The 27,447-nt window shown below is 41.3% G+C and overlaps 1 protein-coding gene across 2 annotated transcripts in view; it reads right to left on the bottom strand.

Moving 5' to 3' along the window:
• LOC139412125 (protein arginine methyltransferase 3) overlaps window positions 1-27,447 on the bottom strand; it is a 105,262-nt gene that overhangs the window by 72,576 nt on the left and 5,239 nt on the right. For both annotated transcript variants that reach the window (XM_071158936.1, XM_071158934.1), the window contains exons 8-10: window positions 26,292-26,357; window positions 24,867-24,988; window positions 8,725-8,824 (exon numbers count right to left, since the gene is read on the bottom strand). In XM_071158936.1, the coding sequence (XP_071015037.1) occupies window positions 8,725-8,824; window positions 24,867-24,988; window positions 26,292-26,357 (288 nt within the window). The remainder of the gene's footprint in view (window positions 1-8,724; window positions 8,825-24,866; window positions 24,989-26,291; window positions 26,358-27,447) is intronic.

Genomic DNA, 27,447 nt, shown 5'->3' on the forward strand with positions numbered 1-27,447 from the left:
TGGATTATCTTGGTAAAGGAGAAATGCTCAATAACAGGGATGTAAAACTAATTTGTACACACAATTTGATAGAAATAAGCTTAGTGCTTTTCTGTGGTTGTTCATTTTAGTATAAATTTGTTGCAATCAATGAGCTTGCTGCACTGACGATGTGGCCCACTTTTCAGCAGAACACTGCTCTAATTCTTCAATATTTGAAGGGAGGCCTCTACCAACTGCCTCCACTCAAGGACATTGAGACTTGTCCCAGAGCCACTACTGCGTTGTCTTGGCTGTGTGCTTAGGGTTGTTGTCCTGTTGGAAGGTGAACCTTCACCCCCAGTCTGAGGTCCTGAGCACTCTGGAGCAGGTTTTAATCAAGGATCCCTCTGTACTTTACTCCGATCCCGACTAGTCTCCAAGTCCCTGCCACTGAAAAACATTCTCACAACATGGCGCTGCCACCACCATGCTTCATTATAGGGATGGTGCCAAGTTTCCTCCAGATGTGATGAAGGCCAAAGAGTTCAATCTTGGTTTAGTCAGACTAGAGAATCTTGTTTTTCATGGTCTGTCTTTTAGTTGACTTTTGATAAACCCAAAGCGGGATGTCATGTGCCTTTTACTGAGGAGTGACTTTCGTCTGCCATTTCTACAATAAAGGTCTGATTTGTGGAGTGTTGCAGAGATGGTTGTCCTTCTGGAAGGTTCTCCCATCTCCACAGATAAACTGTAGTTTCTCTGTAGTCAGAGTGACCAATTTAATCAATTTTAGAATAAGGCTGTAACGTAACAAAATGTGGAAAAAGTCAAGGGGTCTGAATACTTTCCGAATGCACGGTATATAAAGCCCTTTTTTGGGGAAAGAATAATTCTGATTGGCTGGGCCTGGCTCCCCAGTGGGTGGCCCTATCCCCTCCCAGGCCCACCCATGGCTGTGCCCCTACCTAGTCATGTAACATCCATAGGTTAGAACATAATGAATTTATTTTAATTGACTGATTTCCTTATATGAACTGTAACTCAGTAAAATCATTGAAATTGTTGCATGTTTTATTTATATTTTTGTTCAGAATATATTTTGTGTTTTATTTTTTTATAATACAGGGTGCATTTGGAAAAGAGACCTAGGTCTCAAAATGTATTCCATGTCAAAATGAAGGATAAAAAAAAGCATATATATATATATATATATATATATATATATATATATATATATATATATATATATATATATATATATAGTGAATATTTCAGTAGGGAGCTTTATGTTCCCATATGCCTCTTAATCAACCATGAGCTTCTCAGCCAGCTCCTACATCAGCAGGACTTAAGGTACAGTGAACTAACCAACAGACCAGTTAAACCACAACAGCATTCTCAGTAACGGTTACATAAATGTTTTACATGTGGTTGTTTATCTACCGTAGTTGAACGCACTGACTGAAGTCGCTCTTGATAAGTGTCTGCTAAATTACCAAAATGTAAGTGTACGATTGCAAAGCAGGCTGGGTATTATTCTAATGAGCTCTGCACCCCAAAAAGATAAAACTGTTTCAACAAACAAAATCTGGTCAGTTAATTTCGACAAGAATGAATCTGGTGCACATCAAGTTCAAAAGAGTTAAGTACATTTTACAAGAGACAATTACATTCAACCATAAAATATGCATTTATTGTGTAATGTTAATAAAATATGTTAAAGCAAAATTTAAGGGCAGCCATAATCTATTTTTGTTGTTGTTTAGAGCCAGTATTCTTTATCCCTAGACACACTCATTTAGAATTCCTGAAGCTTTAACAGTACTTAAAGCTGTGTGTGTGTTTGTGTGAGAAAGAGAGATTGTGTGTGTGCAAGTGTAAAACTTCCAGAACATCTATAAGAGTGAGTAGGCCTACTTGAACACTGGGAGCATAACTAGCTAGAAGTTAGTTACAGTTAGTTATTTTTGTGTTGTTTATGGTGAAAACACTATCAAAACAAAAATGTTGTGTTTCCATCCCTTACAAGCAAACCCTAACTCAATGCACTGCATTATAAATGGAAAACTCTTTCTTTAGGGACATATTTGAGCAAATTCATTGCAACTCATCACGATTAACTAATGCTATTAACCCCTTACACTCATGGGAATTGGCCTATATGGATAGGGATACATATAAAATGTTTCTGACAGGAGAAATATGGAAACCATATGCATAACCATGGTAGCAATTAAAAGGGAACAGTTAGGAGATTATGGGAAAATTATTTGACTAAAGATGAAGACAACAATTCACCTGACAAGACTGAATCCAAATAACATTTTATTTTATGTGCATTTACTGTACTTTGCCGCATTTGTTGATAACAAAATCTGAAAATACTCTGGATACATACAGTAAGATGACAAGAAAATGTGTGGTAGGTGCAATATGAGACAAAAAAATGACAAGGGTTTGAGTAAGAGTTCTAACTGGTGTTTCCAAGTAGCCACACACACCTCTCCAAATTGTGCACAGTTCATAAGTCATTTCAATGCACTTTTATGACTCAAAATGACTAGAAGTTTTTTTTTTTTAGCTCTCCTAGCGGTGTTGAAGAACTACAGAGCGCACAATTGTAGTTGTTTTGTTTGGAACCCAGCCCTGCATCTCTGCCTTTACGCTATTGTTGTTGTTTACACAATCCAAAAACGGTCCATTATAAATCGCAATCTAGGTTAGGTGGGCATAATTTTAAAGCTTGTAGTTACTATTGCCAACATGTATAGCCAAAATACAATATTTCAGTGTTAGGCTTTCACAAGGCAATTCAGAAAAGTAGACCATAATTTGAGTGCATAGAATTGGGTCATGAGTGCATTCAGACCAGTGGCGGTTGGTGCCGTTTATGATTAGGGTGGGTGATTGTTTGTTTCATGAGCATGGCCTTATTTCTATTACAGCATATTGGATGACTCTCATTCATATTCCATTCGGCCATCACGGTCGCCTAATAATCCCCAATTTCCGATTGGCTCATTCATCCCCCTCCTCTCCCCTGTAACTATTCCTCAGGTCGTTGCTGTAAATGAGAACGTGTTCTCAATCAACTTACCTGGTAAAATAACTGATAAATACAATTCACCCAGCTCAATGTAACATTGATAGGCTACTGCATGATACTCTACTTTTCTCTGTACCTATCATGAGGTTCCTACAACCTAGCCTATGAATGTTTACAGCGTAATTGCACAGGTCGAGCTAATTTTGAGTAATCAAGGTGACAGACAGTGACACATTCAATACTGCCTTGTACACTCTTGCCTGCATCTAGCTGATCTAGGATGTATTCGTAAGTCCAACAGTTGCAACTTCTATTTGACACATTCAGTTATGTTTATCCCTGTTTTGTTCTGTTTGCTTCCATTTAAGAAACGTTTTTGAACAGAATCGGCGGAGTGAACACACCCCTGATCACATGCAAACAGTTGACTTTCATAGCAGCCACATAAAAACAGCATGATCGTTTTGCTTGTTGTATATACAGTGCCTTGCGAAAGTATTTGGCCCCCTTCAACTTAGCAACCTTTTTCCACATTTCAGGCTTCAAACATAAAGATATAAAACTGTCTTTTTTTGTGAAGAATCAACAACAAGTGGGACACAATCATGAAGTGGAACGACATTTATTGGATATTTCAAACTTTTTTAACAAATCAAAAACTGAAAAATTGGGTGTGCAAAATTATTCAGCCCCCTTAAGTTAATACTTTGTAGCGCCACCTTTTGCTGCGATTACAGCTGTAAGTCGCTTGGGGTATGTCTATCAGTTTTGCACATCGAGAGACTGACATTTTTTCCCATTCCTCCCTGCAAAACAGCTCGAGCTCAGTGAGGTTGGATGGAGAGCATTTGTGAACAGCAGTTTTCAGTTCTTTCCACAGATTCTCGATTGGATTCAGGTCTGGACTTTGACTTGGCCATTCTAACACCTGGATATGTTTATTATTGAACCATTCCATTGTAGATTTTGCTTTATGTTTTGGATCATTGTCTTGTTGGAAGACAAATCTCCGTCCCAGTCTCAGGTCTTTTGCAGACTCCATCAGGTTCTCTTCCAGAATGGTCCTGTATTTGGCTCCATCCATCTTCCCATCAATTTTAACCATCTTCCCTGTCCCTGCTGAAGAAAAGCAGGCCCAAACCATGATGCTGCCACCACCATGTTTGACAGTGGGGATGGTTGTTCAGGGTGATGAGCTGTGTTGCTTTTATGCCAAACATAACGTTTTGCATTGTTGCCAAAAAGTTCAATTTTGGTTTCATCTGACCAGAGCACCTTCTTCCACATGTTTGGTGTGTCTCCCAGGTGGCTTGTGGCAAACTTTAAACAACACTTTTTATGGATATCTTTAAGAAATGGCTTTCTTCTTGCCACTCTTCCATAAAGGCCAGATTTGTGCAATCTACGACTGATTGTTGTCCTATGGACAGAGTCTCCCACCTCAGCTGTAGATCTCTGCAGTTCATCCAGAGTGATCATGGGCCTCTTGGCTGCATCTCTGATCAGTCTTCTCCTTGTATGAGCTGAGAGTTTAGAGGGACGGCCAGGTCTTGGTAGATTTGCAGTGGTCTGATACTCCTTCCATTTCAATATTATCGCTTGCACAGTGCTCCTTGGGATGTTTAAAGCTTGGGAAGTCTTTTTGTATCCAAATCCGGCTTTAAACTTCTTCACAACAGTATCTCGGACCTGCCTGGTGTGTTCCTTGTTCTTCATGATGCTCTCTGCGCTTTTAACGGACCTCTGAGACTATCACAGTGCAGGTGCATTTATACGGAGACTTGATTACACACAGGTGGATTGTATTTATCACCATTAGTCATTTAGGTCAACATTGGATCATTCAGAGATCCTCACTGAACTTCTGGAGAGTTTGCTGCACTGAAAGTAAAGGGGCTGAATAATTTTGCACGCCCAATTTTTCAGTTTTTGATTTGTTAAAAAAGTTTGAAATATCCAATAAATGTCGTTCCACTTCATGATTGTGTCCCACTTGTTGTTGATTCTTCACAAAAAAATACAGTTTTATATCTTTATGTTTGAAGCCTGAAATGTGGCAAAAGGTCGCAAAGTTCAAAGGGCCGAATACTTTCGCAAGGCACTGTATATTTCCTTCTAAGACTAATTCTTCTTCTGATCCTGTTTAATGCATGGGCACTTCCGTTCCAATTTCTGTACTGGATTACAGGTACTATTCTCTAAAAGATACCTTTTCCCTAATTTATCAGTTACCAGTTCTGGCCATTAGAGGCAAAGGTCCAGGGCCTGTGGCCGGCCTGCTGGAGATGGTGGTCCTTTTCTCTCCTTTTTTGTTCAGAGTTAAGAGAGTAAGAGAGAGGGGAGAAGTACTTTTCTAGTCCTGCTAGGTCACATGGTATCACACCTACAGTAAGTGTTGTCTTGGAGGTAGAGAAAGCATTTTGTGGACATATTTCAAATATCTTAAAATGTATTTTTAGCTTTGCACCTTAGGGTGCTTTTTAGTTGTTCAGTTTTGTCATTTTTATCTTATGTTGTTTGTTCTATAGTAAATATTTCAGCCTTTTATTTTCACAGTTTTTTATTTGTTTTTCCTGTGAAGCGCATTGTGTTGCATTCCATGTCTGAAATGTTCTGTATAAATAAAGCTTGATTTGAAAACCTGAAGTTGGTTAAGGTCAATTCAAAATATTGTCCAGCATGTGTGTCAATGTGCGTATGTTTGTGTTTTCAAGTGTCTGTCTCTGTGAGTGTGTATGTGTCACCGTGTGTATGTGCCTATGCATGTGTGGGTGAGTGACAGTCAGTCCGACTGGGCGACAGTATGACTGATTACTGCTGTCCTCCACTTGGGCAGGTGAGACTCCTATTACTGATAATGAGGCTAGAGAGGAGGCTGCCATTAATTTGGCTCCAGAGATCTACCGCACACAGTTAGTGTGTGTGTGTGTGTGTGTGTGTGTGTGTGTGTGTTGAACTCACTCCAAACAAACTCTGGTGCCCCCCAAAGTGGACGTTGAGGAAAACTTTGCCCACCTCAAAACAAATCCTTGTAAAATAGGATTTTAAAAAATACTGTCAAATCTACAGACCACAAACGTTAAGCCAAAGTCCTTCACGTCTTCCTTTTGCTTGATAAGTTATGAAAAGTGTGTTTTCCTCAATTCAATTACCTACCGCATCCCGGAGAGAAAAAAAACATTTTCTGAAAGCCTTCTTTCCAAGTCAAGCTTACCCTGCTACATTTACTTTTCACCATCATTTGCTACTCACTTCCCAGTGACCTAGGCCAACCAATGGAATTAAGCTTTGCGCTCACATTGAAGAGACCTAGATGTGGATTTCAATATAAAAACTTCAGCCCCAAAAGTTTCTCTCCTGGATCAAGGCCACAAAACTGATTCTAAAGCCAACTTCACTCATGAGAGTCCTCCCCACCCCTCCCATCAGAAAACAGTCACCTAGACCCATCAGACCTGATTGATCTCTAGGTAACAATCTTTATTTAGCTTCTCAGTAATTCAACCCCTCCTCCCCCCAGTCAGAGGTCTCTCATCTCTGGCTTCATCCCAAATGGAACCTTATGCCCTACATAGCAAACTACTTCTGATCAAAGCCCCGTGACCCCTGGTCAAAAGTAGTGCACTATATATGAAATGGAGTGCCATTTGGGACACAACCTCAGAGAGAGAGAGAAGAAAGAGAGGAACAGAGAGAGGAACAGATCAATGCTTTGAGTTATGAAACAACAGTGGCACGGCTAAAGGCCATCTCTCAAACAACACCCCGGCTAGGTAGACAGGCGACTTGTTTCACAAAAATTAACCCGCCCCCATTAATCACCAGCCCGAGTGATCCCCTATCGTCTAGTCTGAAAGTGGGAAACGGCCAAAAGTTCTGACATTTTATGATGGAACTTGTCACGTCTCCCTCGGGGTAGAGAGACCTTACTGGATGGATCACTTTACATCACCCAGTTAACTTGTAGTGTGTGTATTACTGAGTAAGCTTCACCTAGGGCCAATATTTTCAAATCACACACTATGAGAAGTAGCATATGACAAAATGTTCTCTGAACATAAAGGAGGCTTTCTTCGCCTTTGTTGACCAAATGTTGTGATTACCTCAGAGATAAAATATATTTCTCCAAGGCATGGCTAATATTTGTAAAAAAATAAAAATAATAATCAAACTGAATTAGACTGTGCCTTTAATATTCTCCACTTCAAGAGTGAAAGGAAGCAGTCATGTTCTCTAGAAGTGTCTAATTTTAGTGATGTCCCTCCTGTGTATCCATAGCACCCCTTTGGCTGGTTGGCAGAGGTATGACCCATATTCCCTGTCCCCTGTTGGAAGCATTAGGAGGCTTGGGGTACTTGGCTGGCACTGCTCTCCTCTGTCCCCCACTGTGCTCTTCGAGTGTGTGTGTGTGTGTGTGTGTGCATGTACTTGTGAGTATGTGTTGGACTTCTCTGTGTGTGTGTGTGTGTGTGTGTGTGTGTGTGTGTGTGTGTACTGGGCGGAGTTGGGGGACATAAGGGGCCAGTTTAGTGATGTATTACAGCATGACACGTTGGCATTGGGATCAGCATAGCCCTAGGTTCTGCCAGAATCACTCTCGTCTATGAGTAAAGCAACGACACAAGGTCATCAAAGTAAAGCCTCACACCCAGGTATGTGTTCAGATGTACAGTGTGACACACTGGTGATTGGCTACTATGATAAATTGTTAAGTTAGTAATATTGATAGCCTGTAGATCAATCAAAGTCATGACGGCACAAACAAATTTGAGGTATTAAAATAAGTGATTTCCATCGCTCTGTTGGTAAATACTTGCATCAGATCACATCTATAAAGGACTGGTATTCTGATTAAAATCCATTGATGACAACTTGAAGACAGACCTCGTTGGGTCTACACCGCTGTAAGACACGGGGATTCATCAGTCTCTTGCAGTCGGGACTCAAGACTTACTTCAACTTACCGGCAATAAGGTCTAACGCAGACTCAATGAATTTACGACTCTGCAAGGGCTGTCATTTCCTGTCATTTCTCCACTTTACACAGGCAGATCCTAGGGCAGCGTTTTGGGCCCTGCACTCTTTGAGAAATGTCCACAGTCGCTGAGGTGATGAGAAGTGACAGGAGGATTCTCAGATTTATTAGCGTTCTGTGAGCCGGTGTCATTAGAGATTCGTGTCACGCTGTGAATTTCTATTTCCCCTGGTAACGGCGTGAGATTCCGTGCCCGTGCGAACCGCAATGCTCCGTCTGACCCCGGGGGTTCGGGGAAAGCTGGGGCGGGACGTGAGTGGGGACAGATACGGCCTGCTCATGAATAAAGGATGACTTCAGCGGAGTGTTCAACTTTCAACCCCTTCATCCGTTTCGCCAGCGAGGACCTGGCTGATGAATGGGCATCAGTGCTCTGAGCGACTCCAAGTAACTATTTAGGAGGGGACATGGCCGGGGCTAATTCTATACATGCCATGTTTAAAATAGTCACTGCTGTTACTAGTGTAGTGGAGGTTTCTATACTGTATGTTGAGATAGTGTTCAGAGCAGTTAGAATAACAATATAATTTGTCAGGGTTTGCGGCATTTCCATTTCAATTCAAGCAGATTCAGGAAATCTTCCGAAAAAGATACATTATCTTTGGAATGTCCATCACTTTTTTTTAAACCACAACCTGTAATTAAAATAAACTAAAATAATGAGCATGAACAGTGAACTGACCATCCATTCTGAGATGATGATGTCCACCTTTTCAACGGGCAGTTTGACTTCCTCTATCCTGCCCTTTATCAGAGTGACCCTGTCCTGCAGCTGGTTCGACCTGAGAGGAAACGAGACGGTGAAGAAAAATGTGTTATCTTTCCTGTTCAAAACATTTTTATTGCAATAATGAAACAAGACAATATGCGACAGTCCAAAATTACAGCCAGAGATAAATTAAAACAGTACATTAAGAACCTTAAATCCCAAAAGAACAAATTAAATGTTAAATAACGAAGTGTTGGGAGTGATGCTTTCAGCAAATAGGCCAAAACCATAGATCGGGCACAGTGTTCTACTCAACATTAGTTGTACTTTTACACTTGCATTCAACTCCAGAATAGAATAGTTGTAATCATGGTAACAAATCAATAGCTGTACTATGGTCTCCCAACAACACACAGCTTTTGTGTAATATTCTAAGGTTAGGACTTTAAAGGATGAGCTATTTTTATTAATTAAGTAGGCTCTCTCTCACAAGTATATAAAGAAAAAAGTCCCTGTAGTTGAGGCACAACAAACAGTGAATTTGTTCCGACATATACCCAACCTACTACTCTAACATTGGTCAAAGGCCAAGCTATTTTGGGTAAGTAGGACATAATTGTTCCTCCCCTATGGCCCTTTCACACAGAGGTTTGTGTATTAACGAAAACCCAACCTGACCTGTGTGTGTGTGTGTGTGTGTGCGCACGCATCCAGAGCACATGTGTACAGATGAGGTGTGTGTATACACAATACATGCGAGTCCATACTGATGTGGTCACTACGAGAGTGCACCCTGTTTAAATGATCCTTCCTTTTCTGACCGGCAACCCAGGGTATCAATCTCTGTGCATATTCCATTATCATGACAGCTAATGTTACTGGGGACAGAACAATTACTCACGGCCCAAGAGTGCATTTAAGCAGCGCTGATCCTTATCTTCCGCTCCCTCTCTCGCTCGCTATCACATCCTCCCAGAATCACTAACATTCTCTCTATCCCCCCGCTCTACCTCCCTTCTTCTCCCTCCCTTCAGGAGAAGGATACACTGTAATCTCATTATTGGGGTAATTTCGAGGACAATGTCAGGACACTGGGTGGGGGGAGGGGGGGCGTTGAGGGGTAGAAAGAGATATGACTAAAAGAAAGAGAGAGCGTGTGTGTATGTACATGTTAGAGAAAGACGGACATAGAGTGCCATTCTTCTGGTTGCTTGTGGTGTTAATCCCCCCGTGGGTTAAATACACACGTCTCATCACCTTAAATCCATCTGTTTCGGAGTAGCAGGATTATGCCACAACTCCCCCGGGGGTACAGGGCACTACAGTAAGCCCAATGATTCTAGCTTTATTACCTCATATTTTAATTGTGCTTCTAAATGTCTTTGGGTGCGCCTACATTTTTCAAATTAGGTGCACACGTGCTCCTTGTAAATAAAACATAGTTGATTCCACCCAATGTCCTACAGCAAAGAAAATCTAATGTTACAGACACTCATTGGTCAGTTTATTAGGTACACCACCCTGTTCACAAAAATGGTTCGCTCCTACAGACACTGAGTATTAAGGTATTTTAACATTTTATTGACTGTAATGGGACTTTCATGAATAATGACTAAATTATGTATACATTTAACGTAGAACTATAACTAAACAGAATACTACTCTGTCACTGTATGAATCATATTATAATCACAACACTGAATATAATGTGTGTAGTTTTAGTTCTGAATTAGAACAAGGACTTTCTGTTCCTTGTTAGAAACGAATGGAGCTATCGTCAGACCGGTTGGAATACTGTGTTCCTTACAGGACATTCTGTCCCCACCCAGGGAGGGGAGAGACCTTGGGCTTGTAGTAGATTGTTTAACACGTGGCAGACAATGTGAGAAGGCTTGTGAACTATATTGCCATAGTATCTGAGAGGAAGAGGGACATTTATGACGAAATGTGAGGTATATAGACCAATGTACCGGAAATGATAAGGAGAACATTCCTGTGAATAAACATTTAACTATTGTACTATTGTAGACTGGGCCTCTGTCGGTCTTCATTTATATCAGTATCTTACAAATCCTGATATAGCAAACTGAGTAGTTTAATTGAATTGGTTAATGAACACGAGAACTAAATTCTCCTGACATTGACACATTTAGGATAGTAATGTAGATGGGGAGATCGACGAGAGGGATAAAGCAGAGAATGTGAGTGGAGGAACGGGGGGCTGGGAATCGCTGCACCCAGGGACAAATCTGGTCTGGGGGCAGCATCACTACAACTAGTGCAGCACTACAACTAGACCAGCCAACGGCACAGTTCGATTGTATTTTGAGTGGAACATTCCTTTAAAAACCAATATGGTTCAGTGTTCAAATCTTCATCAGGGTGCTGTTCCTAAAGTATTCCTATCTGTGAGCATGGCTTTCAGTACAGCTGGTTGAAAAATTACACAACAACAGTCTAGCTCTCAAGGCAACACTCGACTAAATCAGGTAATTCAGTAGGGTTATCTGTATAATAAAATAATCTATTGCAGTAATTATGAGTTGTAATCCATCAAGAATCTCCCATTTTTCAAAGGCAATGTCTTTGGCAACTTAACTCGTCCTGTTTTCTAATTTAAACATATGAGCGAGAGAGAGAGATTCCTGTCTGGCAAACAGCACCAATTATAATGAGAGCAAAACTGATATTTTGATTCACACACAATTTTTTTAAATTTATTTATATATATTTTTTGTTTTGTTTTTTGGAATCGGTCAATTTTGGCCTTTTAAAGCTATATCGCCATCGGCCGATAACCGATATTCAATAAATAGGATGGAAAAAGGGAATCTAATGCTAATCTGAACCATTATCATGATGTGTCATTATTATCACAACGTATGAAATCAACATTGGAAGAAGCATAGTTATTGGATATTTGTTATTTTGGATGGCAATTTATGAGAATTTAGTGTCGAAAAATGTACATTTTTAATTTTCCCACTGTAAAACAGTATATCGGCATACATATCGGTATCTGTAAGTCCCCTCCCCCCCAAAATAAAAATTGTAATCAGACCCAAAATAGCATATCGGTCATAGGGCTGTGACAGTAATTGAATAACCATGTAACTGACAGTTATGGACGGAGACTGTCATGAAAATAATTGTTTAAATAGACCTAAATTCATTCTAGTATTTTATGACATTTATTTTCATGTAGATAAACTGTACCTAATAGCAGGAATGTTTGCTAACTTTGTTTATTAAACTTTCTACATTTCCTCCTCTTTCCAACTTTCCTTTGATGCTCGAGCAGCTAATCGCTAGATGGCGGGGGTGTAGAATGCTATAGGATATGGCACTGCAGTAAAAAATTTTGCTGTTGATGTGTGGAGTTGATGGGTGGCTCGTTTTGATTGCTTGCTTTATAAATAAATAAATATTTGTAAAAAGGTTGGATGTGTCTGACTATTCATTAATTATTCAACAGCAGTCGACAAGGTTGTTCTGGCTCCGAAGCCTATAATGAACTAACTGTCAAATGGACAATGCGCCAATCCTCTCCAACATGGCAAGGTACAATTTTATACGGAATCTTTTCTTATTTTATAGACTAATCAACGCTGATCAGGCCCGGTCCTGGCAGATATGCTGTCGTAGGCGAGACCAAAAAAATCCCTGCAAAGTAGAATAGTAGCCTATGAACGCCCATGTGGTAGCCTATCATTTGTAAAACATGCAATTTACTGTTTATCCCGGCCATTTGGTTACATTCATTTATGTTAATTAATAACAGTAATTTACCATTCTCATTTTCAGAGTGGAAACGTTGTTAGCAGAGTTCAAAACCTGCTACACTTGTGAGAAACAAGTTTAGATTTTTTTTCGCGCAACACAATCTGCTAAATACAGTGCATTTGGAAAGAACTCAGACCCATTGACTTTTTCCAAATATTGTTACGTTACAGCCTTATTCTAAAATTGATTAAATACATTTTTTCCCTCATCAATCTACACAAACACAATATCCCATAATGACGAAGCAAAAACAGGTTTATACATTTTTGCTAATTTATATAAAAAAATATTTAAAAAAATGAAATATCACAGTTACATAAGTGTTTCAGACACTTTACTCAATAATTTGTTGAAGCACCTATGGCAGCAATTACAGCCTCAATTCTTCTTGGGTATGATGAGACAAGCTTGGCACACCTGTATTTGGGGAGTTTCACCCATTTTTTTCTGCATATCTTCTCAAGCTCTTGTCAGGTTAGATGGGGAGAGTCCTTGCATAGCTATTTTCAGGTCTCTCCAGACATGTTCGATCGGATTCTAGTCCGGGCTCTGGCTGGGCCACTCGAGGACATTCATAGACTTGCCCCGAAGCCACTCCTGCATTGTCTTGGCTGTGTGCTTAGGGTCATTGTCCTGTTGGAAGGTGAACCTTAGTCCCAATCTGAAGTCCTGAGCGCTCTGAAGCTGGTTTTCATCAAGGATCTCTCTGTACTTTGCTCCATTCATCTTTCCCTCGATCCTGACTAGTCTTCCGGTCCCTGCCACTGAAAATCACCACCATCACCGTAGGTATGGTGCCAGGTTTCCTCCAGACGTGATGCTTGGCAGACAGGCAAAACAATTCAATCTTGGTTTCATCTGACCAGAGAATTCCGTTTCTCAAGCAGGCTTTCGTCTGGCCACTATCATAAAGGCCTGATTGGTGGAGTGCTGCAGAGATGGTTGTCCTTCTGGAAGGTTCTCCCATCTCCACAGAGGAACTCTGGAGCTCTGTCAGAGTGACCATCAGGTTCTCTACATAAAATTCCTTCGACCTCATGGGCTGGTTTTCACTCTGACATGCACTGCCAACTGTGGAACCTTAAAAAGACAGGTGTGTGCCTTTCCAAATCATATCCAATCAATTGAATTTACCACAGGTGGACTCCAAACATGTTGTAGAAACATCAAGGATGATCAATGTTAACAGGAAGCACCTAAGCTCAATTTCGAGTCTCATAGCAAAGGGTATGAACTTATGTAAACAAGGTATTTCCGTTATTTATTTATTTTTAACATTTGATAAAATGTCTTAAAGACTGTTTTCGCTTTGTCATTATGGGGTATTGTGTGTAGATTGATTAAATTATTTTTCCTCATCAATTTCAGAATAAGTCTGTAAAGTAACAAAATGTGGAAAAAGGGAAGGGGCCTGAATACTTTCTGAATGCACAAATTATAATACTTCATACTTCCATTGTCTACTCATTATCTCAAAGCCTACTTTCTTGAAAGCCTAAGGTAGGCCAAGGTTTTTAAATATATTTTAAGGAAAAATAGTTTGTGTGTCTGACACACGCTGGTGGCTTTGATTAACGGGTGCTTTTACAGCGGTTTGCGTGTGTGAGATTGCTGATTCTCTCTATAGGCCTACATGTCCATTCAGAAAGTTTCCTAAAGTAGCCTGTCTGGACTCCATCTGTTTAATAAGGATCAAAAGCCTATTTTTAGTAGCTTAGGCTACATTATTTCATTAAGATGTCCTCTCTCTGAAGAAAATGTGTTAATGCCACTGATATCGAATGACCTCAACAGCATGGTTTGTGACGTTATGCAAATATTTCGGGAAAAGTGGAATTAAACTTCATTTGAATGGTTTGTGCGTCGAAATAGGATCAGTAATAAAAAAAACATATGCAGAAAAGCCAACAGGTTGGCATATATCTTTATTTTGACTCCATTAACGTTGTGTCAACACAAAAACGCAACAGATCCTCTCCAACCTGGCATTTCTTAATTTGTTGAGGAATAATAACAATAATGAAATGCTACGATAATAATGGTTTGTTTCAAGTAGGTTTTTATTAAGACGTATGTCTTCAAAGGGGGAGACACCTGGACCCAAACTGTTACAGACCTATATCCATCCTACCCTGCCTATCAAAGGTCTTCGAAAGCCAAGTCAACAAACAGATCACTGACCATCTCGAATCCCACCGTACCTTCTCCGCTGTGCAATCAGGTTTCCGAGCCGGTCCCGGGTGCACCTCAGCCACGCTCAAGGTACTAAACGATATCATAACCGCCATCGATAAAAGACAGTACTGTGCAGCCGTCTTCATCGACCTGGCCAAGGCATTCGACTCTGTCAATAACCATATTCTTATCGGCAGACTCAGTAGCCTCGGTTTTTCTAATGACGACACCATTCTGTACACTTCTGGCCCTTCCTTGGACACTGTGCTATCTAACCTCCAAACGAGCTTCAATGCCATACAACACTCCTTCCGTGGTCTCCAAATACTAGTAAAACAAAATGCATGCTTTTCAACCGTTTGCTGCCTGCACCCGCACGCCCGACTAGCATCACCACCCTGGATGGTTCCGACCTAGAATGTGGACATCTATAAGTACCTAGGTGTCTGGCTAGACTGTAAACTCTCCTTTCATATCAAACATCTCCAATCCAAAATAAAATCTAGAGTCGGCTTTCTATTTCGCAACAAAGCCTCCTTCACTCACGCCACCAAACTTACCCTAGTAAAACTGACTATCCTACCGATCCTCGATGTCATCTACAAAATAGCTTCCAATACTCTACTCAGCAAACTAGATGCAGTTTATCACAGTGCCATCCGTTTTGTTACTAAAGCACCTTATACCACCCACCACTGCGACCTGTATGCTCTAGTCGGCTGGCCCTCGCTTCATATTCGTCGCCAGACCCACTGGCTCCAGGTCATCTACAAGTCCATGCTAGGTAAAGCTCCGCCTTATCTCAGTTCACTCAGTTCATTGTCACGATGGCAACACCGACCCGTAGCACGCGCTCCAGCAGGTGTATCTCACTGATCATCCTTAAAGCCAACACCTCATTTGGCCGCCTTTCCTTCCAGTTCTCTGCTGCCTGTGACTAGAACAAATTGCAAAAATCGCTGAAGTTGGAGACTTATTTCCCTCATCAACTTTAAGCATCTGCTATCTGAGCAGCTAACCGATCACTGCAGCTGTAAATAGTCCAGCTGTAAATAGCCCACCCAATTTACCTACCTCATCCCCATACTGTTTTTATTTATTTACTTTTCTGCTCTTTTGCACACCAGTATCTCTACTTGCACATGTTCATCTGATCATTTATCGCTCCAGTGTTAATATGCTAAATTGTAATTATTCGCCTACCTCCTCATGCCTTTTGCACACAATGTATATAGACTCTTTTTTTCTACTGTGTTATTGAATTGTTTATTGTTTACTCCATGTGTAACTCTGTGTTGTTGTCTGTTCACACTGCTATGCTTTATCTTGGCCAGGTCACAGTTGAAAATGAGAACTTGTTCTCAACTAGCCTACCTGGTTAAATAAAATAAAAAAGAGTGTACAAACAGAATTGTGACCTCCCCTTTTTTTGACCCCCCCTGAACAGTTATGTCGGTGACCAACTGAAAAACTGGTCAGAATTGAAGGAATGATGGCTGGAGCTAAATACAGGAAAATTATTGAGGGAAACCTGTTTCAGTCTTCCAGAGATTTGAGACTGGGACGGGGGTTCACCTTCCAGCAGGACAATGACCCAAAGCATACTGCTAAAGCAACACTTGAGTGGTTTAAGGGGAAACATTTAAATGTCTTTGAATGGCCTAGTCAAAGCCCAGACGTCAATCCAATTGAGAATCTGTGGTATGACTTAAAGATTGCTGTACACCAACGGAACCCATCCAACTTGACGGAACTGGAGAAGTTTTGCCTTTAAGAATGGGCAAAAATCCCAGTGGCTAGATGTGCCAAGCTTAAAGTGACATACCCCAAGAGACTTGCAGCTGTAATTGCTGCAAAAGGTGTCTCCACAAAGTATTGACTTTGGGGGGAGGGGGGGGGTGAAGTTATGCATGCTCAAGTTCCTTTTTTGTAGGTCTTATTTCTTGTTTGTTTCCCAATTAAAACTATTTTGCATCTTCAAAGTGGTAGGCATGTTGTGTAAATCAAATGATACAAACGCCAAAAATGATATATTTTAATTCCAGTTTGTAAGGCAATAAAATCGTAAAAATGCCACAGGGGTGAATACTTTCGTAAGCCACTGTATGCCTTCATTAAGATCTACTGTGGGGTAGTGACAAAAACTGCACGTGTGTGTGTGTGTGTGTATCTGTATAGGTGTGCATCTGGGGTACAATGTCATGTTTTCACTACTTTCTCCTGCCACGCTGGGAGGCCTAGTGGGAAACTGCCTGCATGCCAACACACACACCCGACAGCGAGCTAGTGGGCTGTAAAATTAAAACGTCCCCTCTCCCGCAATCCCATTGTTTTGCTTATACGACACTCCCTTGCATAATGGTAATAACAACAGACAATAATGGCCCCTAACTCAAAGCTGCATTCAGGCATACACAGATTGAGGAGTGTTTGTTGGTCTATGGGTGGTAAATGAGTTTGGTTTGGAAGCACTGTCCGGTTCACTGGTGGTACTAGTGGAGAGCTGTTATAAAAATGGGTGTAGGTGTTATAAAACACACAGCAGGTGAGAGTGTAGTAGCCCCTTACACTCGTACCAGTATACAGGTTGAAAATGGCAGATTTGGGCACTGATAAATGCCTAAATTGGAACACAGTGGCTGTACAGTAACATGCTATAAATTACGCCAGAGCTCTGGCTCTGCACTTCACAGCGCTCTATGGGTTTTGACTGACAGATGATCGGAACGTGAACACCTCGCATAATAAGATGTTGCCCCCATCCCTCCTGCTAATTAAGCAACTTTTTGTGCTTTTGTCTGAGGGAAATGTTAATTAAAAGATGGGTTGCACTAGCAGTAGTTTAGGGAGCAGCTGTGGAAGAGCCGAGAGGCAGGAAAGACCAGAGTCAGGCATGTGCACTAAATGATGTGAGTTAAGGCCAGGCTGTCTGACACCCACTTTACTGAGCTCAACCACCTGAAACAAATAAAAAGGTGGCTGGAAGTCACAGAGATCTCTACTGAGAAAGTCCATACTACACTGGGGAGGGAAGTGTACTAGTCCACATACTACTAGGGAGGGAATATATTTCCAAAACACTTTCCAACTGAAAATATATTTCAAATGTATTTGCTGAAGCAAAGACTCCAATGTGTTTCCTAATAAATCACTGCAAGCGTGCGAGTACAACATCAGAACCAAATTTGCTGTGATAGAAAGCATCATGGCACTCTTGTTTTGTGGATCCGAGGTGCCCACCGGATAATTTATATGTAGAAGGACAGAGAAGCTCAGTTCTTGTGACTTGTTAAAAAGGACATTCTACTCCCCCCAAAAAAATGTTTTTTAAATTTTGTATTATCCTGACACCATCTAAAATATAATTTCTACATCCAGAAATGAGCCAAATAACATACTGGTAAAATAATTTGTTTGCGTTACTTTAACATATTGGACCATGCATATAGCCTATGCATGGTCCATATTATCAGATATGCTATTAGCAATAAGCATAATCACCTGTAGCCCAACTTATGCAGCATAGCGGCTATAAATAGTCTGAAGCATGGTGCTGCCAATCATTTAACTAGTTAGCGTCCCACAGAATAGTATGTCCCAGAAATCTTAACATAAACAAAGTGAATATAACGTAGGCCGACCTGTTAGGGGAAGACGCCTGTACTTCTCACAGAAACCACTTTGTCACTTTATGTCACCATTCGTTAAATAGATAAACTATTCTACTATGGGATAACTGATTTTTCTATTTTTTCCCATTACTCATTTTTGTTTGCAGAGGAAAAGTACGTGTGGACTGTTCTAGCATCTTCAAAGTGCTCCTGAACAAAACATTTTTTGGGGGCGTGGCAGCGCCACAGCTAAATGACTGTAGCAGGAACACTGACACCAAGCACTAATCAAAATATACAAAGAAATGGTTAATTGACCACAAAATAAATCTACATTTTGCAATGGCCATCTCAATCTCAAGACTTAAACCCCATTTGAAAACCTGTGGTTTGAATTGAAGTGGGCAGTCCATAAGAGCAGACAAAGGATCTGGAAAGAGAAATGATCTAAGATCCCTCCCAATGTGTTCTCCAATCTCATAGAACATTTTAGAAAAAGGCTCAGTGTCATTATCCTTGCAAGTGGACAACAGCGGTGCCAATACCTTTGACCCTGTTGTACTACTTGTTAAACAAAATGCCTCCCTCTGAGCAATTGTATTAGTATAAAATAATTCCCACACAAAAAAGTAGCATACGATATAGCTCAGTATTTGTCTGGCAGGTTGGCAGGTAGATGTGCTGACTTGGACTGCAGTAAGGACAGCGAGTGCACCAATTTGTTTGAGAGTGAATTGTTTGTCACAGAAAGTTACGTTTAACAGGCTAGAATATATTTATTTAAATTAAAATAGTATCGGGTGTATTTCTCGATGGCCTGTATAGGTCCAGAAAAATGCATCAGTTAATGTTTTTTTTTTTTTTTTACTTATCTGCCTGAAATCTCTATCTCTGCGACACGGATTTAGTTCCTTTGTCTCTTCCCATGGAGGCTTCCCCTTTCAGGGGAAATAGCGAGCATTTAAATGCGCTGCAGGAGCTGTATTTACTATGCTCTCTTATGGGAAACAATGTGGACCGACTGGAATTCTGATGCAACAATATTTACTCACGGAGGACATAAGGGAAGAAGTGGCTACTCTTAGCAAACAGATTAAAAGCTTGCACAATATACTGATATATAGGAAAGAAACCAGGGGAAAAAAATACTATTTACACACTATAGGATCAGTCTAAAACTTTGCACATACACTGATGCCATCTAGTGGCCAAAATCTAAATTGCGCCTGGGCTGGAATAATACATTATGGCCTTTCTCTTGCATTTCAAAGATGTGTTTGTTAAAAATTTTTAAAAAATCATCATGTTTTCTTTCTTTCTTTATATTACCAGATCTAATGTGTTATAGTCTCCTACATTCATTTCACATTTCCACAAACGTGGAAGTGTTTCCATTCAAATGGTATCAAGAATATTCATATCCTTGCTTCAGGTCCTGAGCTACAGGCAGTTAGATTTGGGTATGTCATTTTAGGCAAACATTTTAAAAAGTGGCAGATCATTAATTAAACCAACATTGACATTTTGGTAATATCTGAAACTTGGCTAAATAAGACTGTGCTGGATACTGATGTGTTTCTGGCTAGTTATGTTTTTAGAAGTGGAGGTGTCACCATATTTACAAAGGACAACTTACATGTTAATGCATCTCTCACACTCTCTGTCCTTTAGCAATGCGCGAGTGGGAATTTTATCGCCCTCCCTCTGCCTCAACATGTGCTTTTAGCCAATTCTCTGACCCTACGATCTAACTATGCTTAATCTGAATTAGACATTTGGGATGATCTTAATTTGGATTGGTTGATGTTAGTTACTGATAGATTTTGCTCAGGCTGAAAAAGATCTGCACTAACTCAGCTGATAACTGAACCAAACTACCCCAACTTTAAACACCCTGAAAAATCTACTCATTTAAATATTATTTTGACAAAATGCCCCTCAAATATACAGCCTATGGAATTTTTGCTAATGAGTTCAGTGACATTTGAACCCCCCCTTGACTGCATAAGAGATGCAAAGCTACATAAATCCCCCCCTCGCATTATTACAATGAGAAAATATAGGAATTTCAATGAGCAACAACTTTTGTCTGATATGGAATTGTTTGAATGGGGGGGGGGGGTTGTGTCAAATATCTCTGACTTGGATAGGCACTAAAATGTTTTACTTCTTTGCTCAACTCTATTGCAGATAAACATGTTAGTTCAAGAAACTAAGGATAAAGGATAGAGCTAATCCCTGGTTCACACATGAACTATCAGATAAAGTTCAGGAGAGACATTTAGCTTGGGCTAAGGCAAGGCTGATTGATTCTAAGTCTGACTGGCAGTCCTGTAGACGTTCCAGAAAGATGTCCACCCCTTGTTAGAAAAGCAACATTTTATCAAAATGTATGTCACATGCGCCAAATACAACAGGTGGAGAATTTACTGTAAAATGCTTACTTACAAGCCCTTAACTTTATTTCTTGAACTGCATTGTTGGTTAAGAAAATATTTACTAAACTAAATCATTTTTTTAAATAAAAAGTAACACAAAATAACAATAACAAAGCTATTTGTACACTACCATTCAAAGGTTTGGGGTCAAACAAATAAATGTCCTTGTTTTCCATGAAAACATGAAATGAGTTGCAAATTTAAATAGGAAATATAGTCAAGACGTTGACAAGGTTATAAATTATTTTAAATTGAAATAATAATTGTGTCCTTCAAACTTTTTCATCAAAGAATCCTCCATTTGATTTCACCCCATGCTTCCTGAGCACCACCCACAAGTTGGATTGGCTTGATGGGCACTTCTTATGTACCATACGGTCAAGCTGCTCCCACAACAGCTCAATAGGGTTGAGATCCAGTGACTGTGCTGGCCACTCTATTGTAGACAGAATACCAGCTGACTGCTTCTTCCCTAAATAGTTCTTGTATAGTTTGGTTAGTGGTTAAGGGCGCTGTACTGCAGCGCCAGCTGTGCCATCAGAGTCCCTGGGTTCGCGCCCAGGCTCTGTCGTAACCGGCCGCGACCGGGAGGTCCGTGGGGCGACGCACAATTGGCCTAGCGTCGTCCGGGTTAGGGAGGGATTGATCGGTAGGGATCTCCTTGTCTCATCGCGCACCAGCGACTCCTGTGGCGGGCCGGGCGCAGTGCGCGCCAGCCAAGGTTGCCAGGTGCACGGTGTAGCCTCCGACACATTGGTGCGGCTGGCTTCCGGGTTGGATACGCGCTGTGTTAAGAAGCAGTACGGCTGGTTGGGTTGTGTATCGGAGGCCGCATGACATTCAGCCTTCGTCTCTCCCGAGCCCGTACGGGAGTTGTAGCAATGAGACAAGATAGTACAACAATTGGATACCACGAAATTGGGGAGAAAAAGGGGTAAAATTTAAAAAAATATAAAAAATATATGATAAACTCGGATTAGCTAACACAACGTGCCATTGGAACACAGGAGTGATAGATGCTGATTGTGGGCCTCTGTACGCCGATGTAGATATTCCATTAAAACTCTGCCGTTTCCAGCTACAATAGTCATTTACAACATTAACAATGTAATTTCAAATTAACACTGTATTTCTGATCAATTTGATGTTTTTTTTTTTTTTTATTGACAAAAAAAGTAGCTTTTCTTTCAAAAACAAGGACATTTCTACGTGACCCCAAACTTTTGAACGGTAGTGTATATATTTTAGTACTTTTAGCCCTTTCTCGTGATTTCCAATTGGTGGTTAGTCTTGTCCCATCGCTGTAACTCCCCTACGGACTCGGAAGAGGCGAAGGTCAAGAGCCACATGTCCTCCGAAACACGACCCTGCCAAGCCGCACTACTTCTTGACACACTGCTCACTTAACCCGAAAGTCAGCCACACCAATGTGTCAGAGGAAACACCGTCCAGCTGCTGACCGAAGTCAAGCCTGCAGGCGCCCGGCCCACCACAAAGAGTCGCTAGAGCTCAACGGTACAAGAAAATCAAGAAAATGTCACTTTCATAGCAAACAGCAAATTGGCCAGCGTTAATTAGTTAATTTTTCAGTGTAACATTTCTAGTGTTGATTCAGGAGTTAAGTTAACACTAAGTGGTGTAAAAGAACCCCAGTGATGGTGTTACTAACCAGAGTTTAACCAAAACCACAGCCATCATTATCATATTTCCCAGCATGCTCTACTGCAGGTAGATTTTTTTTATTGTGTGATTCAATATCCATGTTTTGATTGATTAATCTTCTGCTTCCCAAATATAAATAAACAAAAAATTTCTAAACGAATCCAATCTGTTAACTGGACTTACTGCACCTGATACTGAAATGTTTGTTCCAGTTTAGATGATTTAGGTAGTGTCATACTTTAGTCTTCCCAACCCTGGCAGTCATTCTGAATGCAGGTTGTAAGTGAATAAAAATTCAAAATGTTGGATATCCCTCCTCTGGCTGGATTTCAATAGGAATTACACAACTTTACAAGCCAGCATTATGTGACTTGCAGGCCTGATGTGATCTGTAAACCATGAGTTTTAGGGTAAAACTAGGCCCTCAAAACAAGGCCTTACAAACTATGTAGTGTATTGTGTTAAATAATTACATTTTAACAATAACATATTCACATAGGATTTTACTTGGTGAAGGCCACAGTGCTGAAAATTAATGAATATATCAATCATGTCTCTGTCACTAGCAAACACAGTCAAGGGTGGTACTGGTAATTAAAATGTACTCAAAAGGCACCTTGGGAAATATACAAATGAGGATCAACACCTTATTTGCTTAAAATAAGGTATTGGAGTGTGTGGTTCTTCAATGAACCATCCCATTTAAGGTTATTCAAATAACCTAGAATGGTTACCCTATGGCATCGCTCTTAGGAACTTTATTTGGTTCATCAAGCTCGAGACCCTGGGTCTCGACCCCGCCCTGTGCAACTGGGTACTGGACTTCCTGACGGGCCGCCCCCAGGTGGTGAGGGTAGGTAACAACATCTCCACCTCGCTGATCCTCAACACTTGGGCCCCACAAGGGTGCGTTCTGAGCCCTCTCCTGTACTCCCTGTTCACCCACGACTGCGTGGTCACGCACGCCTCCAACTCAATCATCAAGTTTGCGGACGACACTACAGTGGTAGGCTTGATTACCAACAACGACGAGACGGCCTACAGAGAGGAGGTGAGGGCCCTCGGAGTGTGGTGTCAGGAAAATAACCTCACACTCAACGTCAACAAAACTAACGAGATGATTGTGGACTTCAGGAAACAGCAGAGGGAGCACCCCCCTATCCACATCGATGGGACAGTAATGGAGAGGGTAGTAAGTTTTAAGTTCCTCGGCGTACACATCACAGACAAACTGAATTGGTCCACCCACACAGACAGCATCGTGAAGAAGGCTCAGCAGCGCCTCTTCAACCTCAGGAGGCTGAAGAAATTTGGCTTGTCACCAAAAACACTCACAAACTTCTCAGATGCACAATCGAGAGCATCCTGTCGGGCTGTATCACCGCCTGGTACGGCAACGGCTCCGCCCACAACCGTAAGGCTCTCCAGAGGGTAGTGAGATCTGCACAACGCATAACCAGGGGCAAACTACCTGCCCTCCAGGACACCTACACCACCCGATGTCACAGGAAGGCCATAAAGATCATCAAGGACAACAACCACCCGAGCCACTGCCTGTTCACCCCGCTATCATTCAGAAGGCGAGGTGAGTACAAGTGCATCAAAGCTGGGACCGAGAGACTGAAAAACAGCTTCTATCTCAAGGCCATCAGACTGTTAAACAGCCATCACTAACATTGAGTGGCTGCTGCCAACACACTGACTCAACTCCAGCCACTTTAATAATGGGAATTGATGGAAATTGATGTAAAATATATCACTAGCCACTTTAAACTATGCCACTTTGTTTACATACCCTACATTACTCATCTCATATGTATATACTGTACTCAATACCATCTACTGCATCTTGCCTATGCCGTTCTGTACCATCACTCATTCATATATCTTTATGTACATATTCTTTATCCCTTTACACTTGTGTGTATAAAGTAGTAGTTTTGGAATTGTTAGGTTAGATTACTCATTGGTTATTACTGCATTGTCGGGACTAGAAGTATTAGCATTTCGCTACACTCGCATTAACATCTGCTAACCATGTGTTTGTGACAAATAAATTTGATTTGATCTGAACCTTTATTTTTAATAGTGTACTATAAAACATTTTATTTTCGCATACCCATAATGCCTAATATTTAGAACACAAGTATGGGTATTCAAACACAGCCATTGACTGGCTTCTGGTCCCTGTGATACGGGGGTTATAAGTTATATGCAGTAGACGTATGGACACTGACACACCATCCCTATAAAGCCTTATCTGAGCTCATAGACACCCTCTTGTCAATGGGGTGTGTTACAGGTGAGTGTTTGTATATCACATAATATTCATGTCCAGTTGGCACGAAACAGGGGGGCATTTGAAACAGGGCAGTACAACACAACCGACTTGTCTAAAAACACACTCCATTTCCCAGGATTCCCTGGGATAACAATGGCGGCTCACCTGACAATGTCCATGGCCTGGTAGATGATTTCTGATTGGTCCACCCCAATGACCATTTTGGCTCCCGCTCTGGCGGCGAACATAGAAAGGATGCCCGTCCCACAGCCCACATCTAGCACCACCTGCAGTATAGGAGGTAGAAGTGCAGTATAGGAGGTAGAAGTGCAGTATAGGAGGTAGAAGGGGAAACTTCCCCTTCCTTATAACTAGTAAAGGATCGGCTGATTAGCGTGTTAAGAAGGGTAGATAGAAATGTTCTAACAGGGGTGTAGACCAGGGGCTGGCCAATAATTTAGTCCCGAGGGCCACATCAGGAATTAAATTCATCGGACGATTTGTTCGTCAAAAGAAAAAGGGCTGGTATTAGAAAAACACACACTGTAGGTCCATTATAATTTTGATATACTTGCTATCTAGTTAAAAGATGTTCAAGAGTGGCCAGGAGTGGTTTTTTTAAATGGCCAGTGAAGTCAGAAACACAATATTCCTGTGTTTCATATATACTTCCACACAAGGAGGTTGGAATAATCCTGTGAAATGGTGAAAATTATGATAATGCCCTTTTAGTGTGAGCTTTTTGAAAAGGCCGCCTGAAATTTTAGACTGTTTTGGTAGGATGGAGTTTTGACCTACCTATTGACATCTGAGAAGGAGCTACGGGAAAAGAATTGAGCTACACACAAAACAGCAAACACATAGCCCTCGTAATACAAACCATTTTCAACTTCCCTCACAAACATTTCTCCCTCTGATATACTCCTATCCTGTGGCCTGGCTGGTCTAGTGACATGGGTTTGAATCCAGCCTACAGCCCTTCGATACAATCTCTATCTTTTCCCACTGTCGTTCTCTTTCACAATCTGTACAAGGAAAATCTGAAAATACCTTCAAAATATATTTTCAAGAGATACTTATTTCTGGTACGCTGAAGGACCATACTGGGGGCGAGGTGCAGGAGAGGAGCCAGAGTGTTTATCACAATGACAGGGGTTGCGGCAGGTCAACATAACCCTTATCCACCGCCACTCCGATGACAGGGATAACAATACCCAGACCAAACCCTGCGTTTCTTCTTCCAGCAACCGTCCTGTTTCCTACCCATTCTCTCCCATCCCTAACCCCTTTGACTGAAAAATTGCTCCACCCCCCCCCCACCTATCATCTACCCCCTCCCTCGGGGCATACCCGGTGGCAACACATAAGGGATGGCCTTGGAGATGGACGCTGCCTGCTTCCAATGACAGTGCACGGTTGGGGAGGAAGGGTGGCAATAAGGGGGTTGGTGTGCGCTCGTTATCAGCACTCCACAGTCCCCGGCCAAGAGGCGCTACAGTGCGTAATGAAGTCGCAGCGTTTTAAACGAGGCGCCGTCACCGCTATAGCAATCTATATTTTAAAACCTGCACTGCCAAGTTCTTTGCTCACCTTGTCCTTGAACACTTCCGGGTTGAGGTACATGAAGTCCCTGTAGCTTTCTGTGCGCACTTTATCCTGAAAGGAAGGAACAAAGAGCATTCAGGTCATCCATTACCATGGGCAGAGAAAACAATCATAGAGCATGTCTTCAGAAACAACATAACAAACTGTAACAAGTTATCCAGTCACCCGAGACCAAGGTGTGTGTGTCACAGCAGGGCGGGATGGACGGTTGTATGTCTATGAGGTGGAGAGTTCCCGTGAAGAGGGGAGATTACATGTTTGTGCTTGTATGTGGTGTCATCTCGTGGAATCAGAGCTGACTGGGGATTTGACTCCACGGAAAATGAGTATAATGCATGCTAGGCTGAGCAATCTAAAGAAAAGTAGACTCAATCTAACATAGAAATAGAAAGGACTGGGCATCGTTTCAACCATTCCATGTGGAATCTAGTTGGTCAGGACGGGCTAATTAACCTGCCAATCAAATCTTTACGCTTTTCAGAGGGAGGCCTTTTACGTACCCATGAAACACACATTTAAAACACACAACTTATCCGCACTCATTTCGGATGATGCCTTCTCATGCTGTTGGTGTGTTGACAGAAACAGAACAAACCATCAAATATTTTGCCAAATTACAGATAAATCCCAATAGGAGCGGTTTCCCAGAAACAGAGATTCTCCATTGAGCTTGCTTTTAGTCCAGGACTAGGTTTAATAGTGTCAAGGAAACCACCCCCACTCCATGGTGTTGAAATAAATCACAAATCAATTAGAAGATTAAATCCGATCTGTTCAAAAGACTGCTTCTACATCTGCACTGCTTGCTGTTTGGGGTTTTAGGCTGGGGTTCTGTACAGCACTTTGTGACATCGGCTGATGTAAAAAAAAAAAGGCTTTACAAATAAATTTGATTGATTGATCTGACATGAAACCTGACCTCATATTCATTATATTAGTCTGACATGAGGAGTAGCGAAGGATCCTTGGAGCAAGGATGATTGAAAACCAGAGCTTCTAGTAATAGAGAATTGATTCTTCAAGATTTATCTTTGATAACTTGCCCGGAGAAACAGACTGAACTTAGATGATGGGGCAGGGAAGCAAGTGGGAGGGTTAAATGGTGAGACTCACTTTCTCTCTCGCCCTGTCTTAAGCACAC

Source organism: Oncorhynchus clarkii, chromosome 6 (assembly GCF_045791955.1).
Source record: "Oncorhynchus clarkii lewisi isolate Uvic-CL-2024 chromosome 6, UVic_Ocla_1.0, whole genome shotgun sequence".
NCBI classification, from domain to species: domain Eukaryota; kingdom Metazoa; phylum Chordata; class Actinopteri; order Salmoniformes; family Salmonidae; genus Oncorhynchus; species Oncorhynchus clarkii.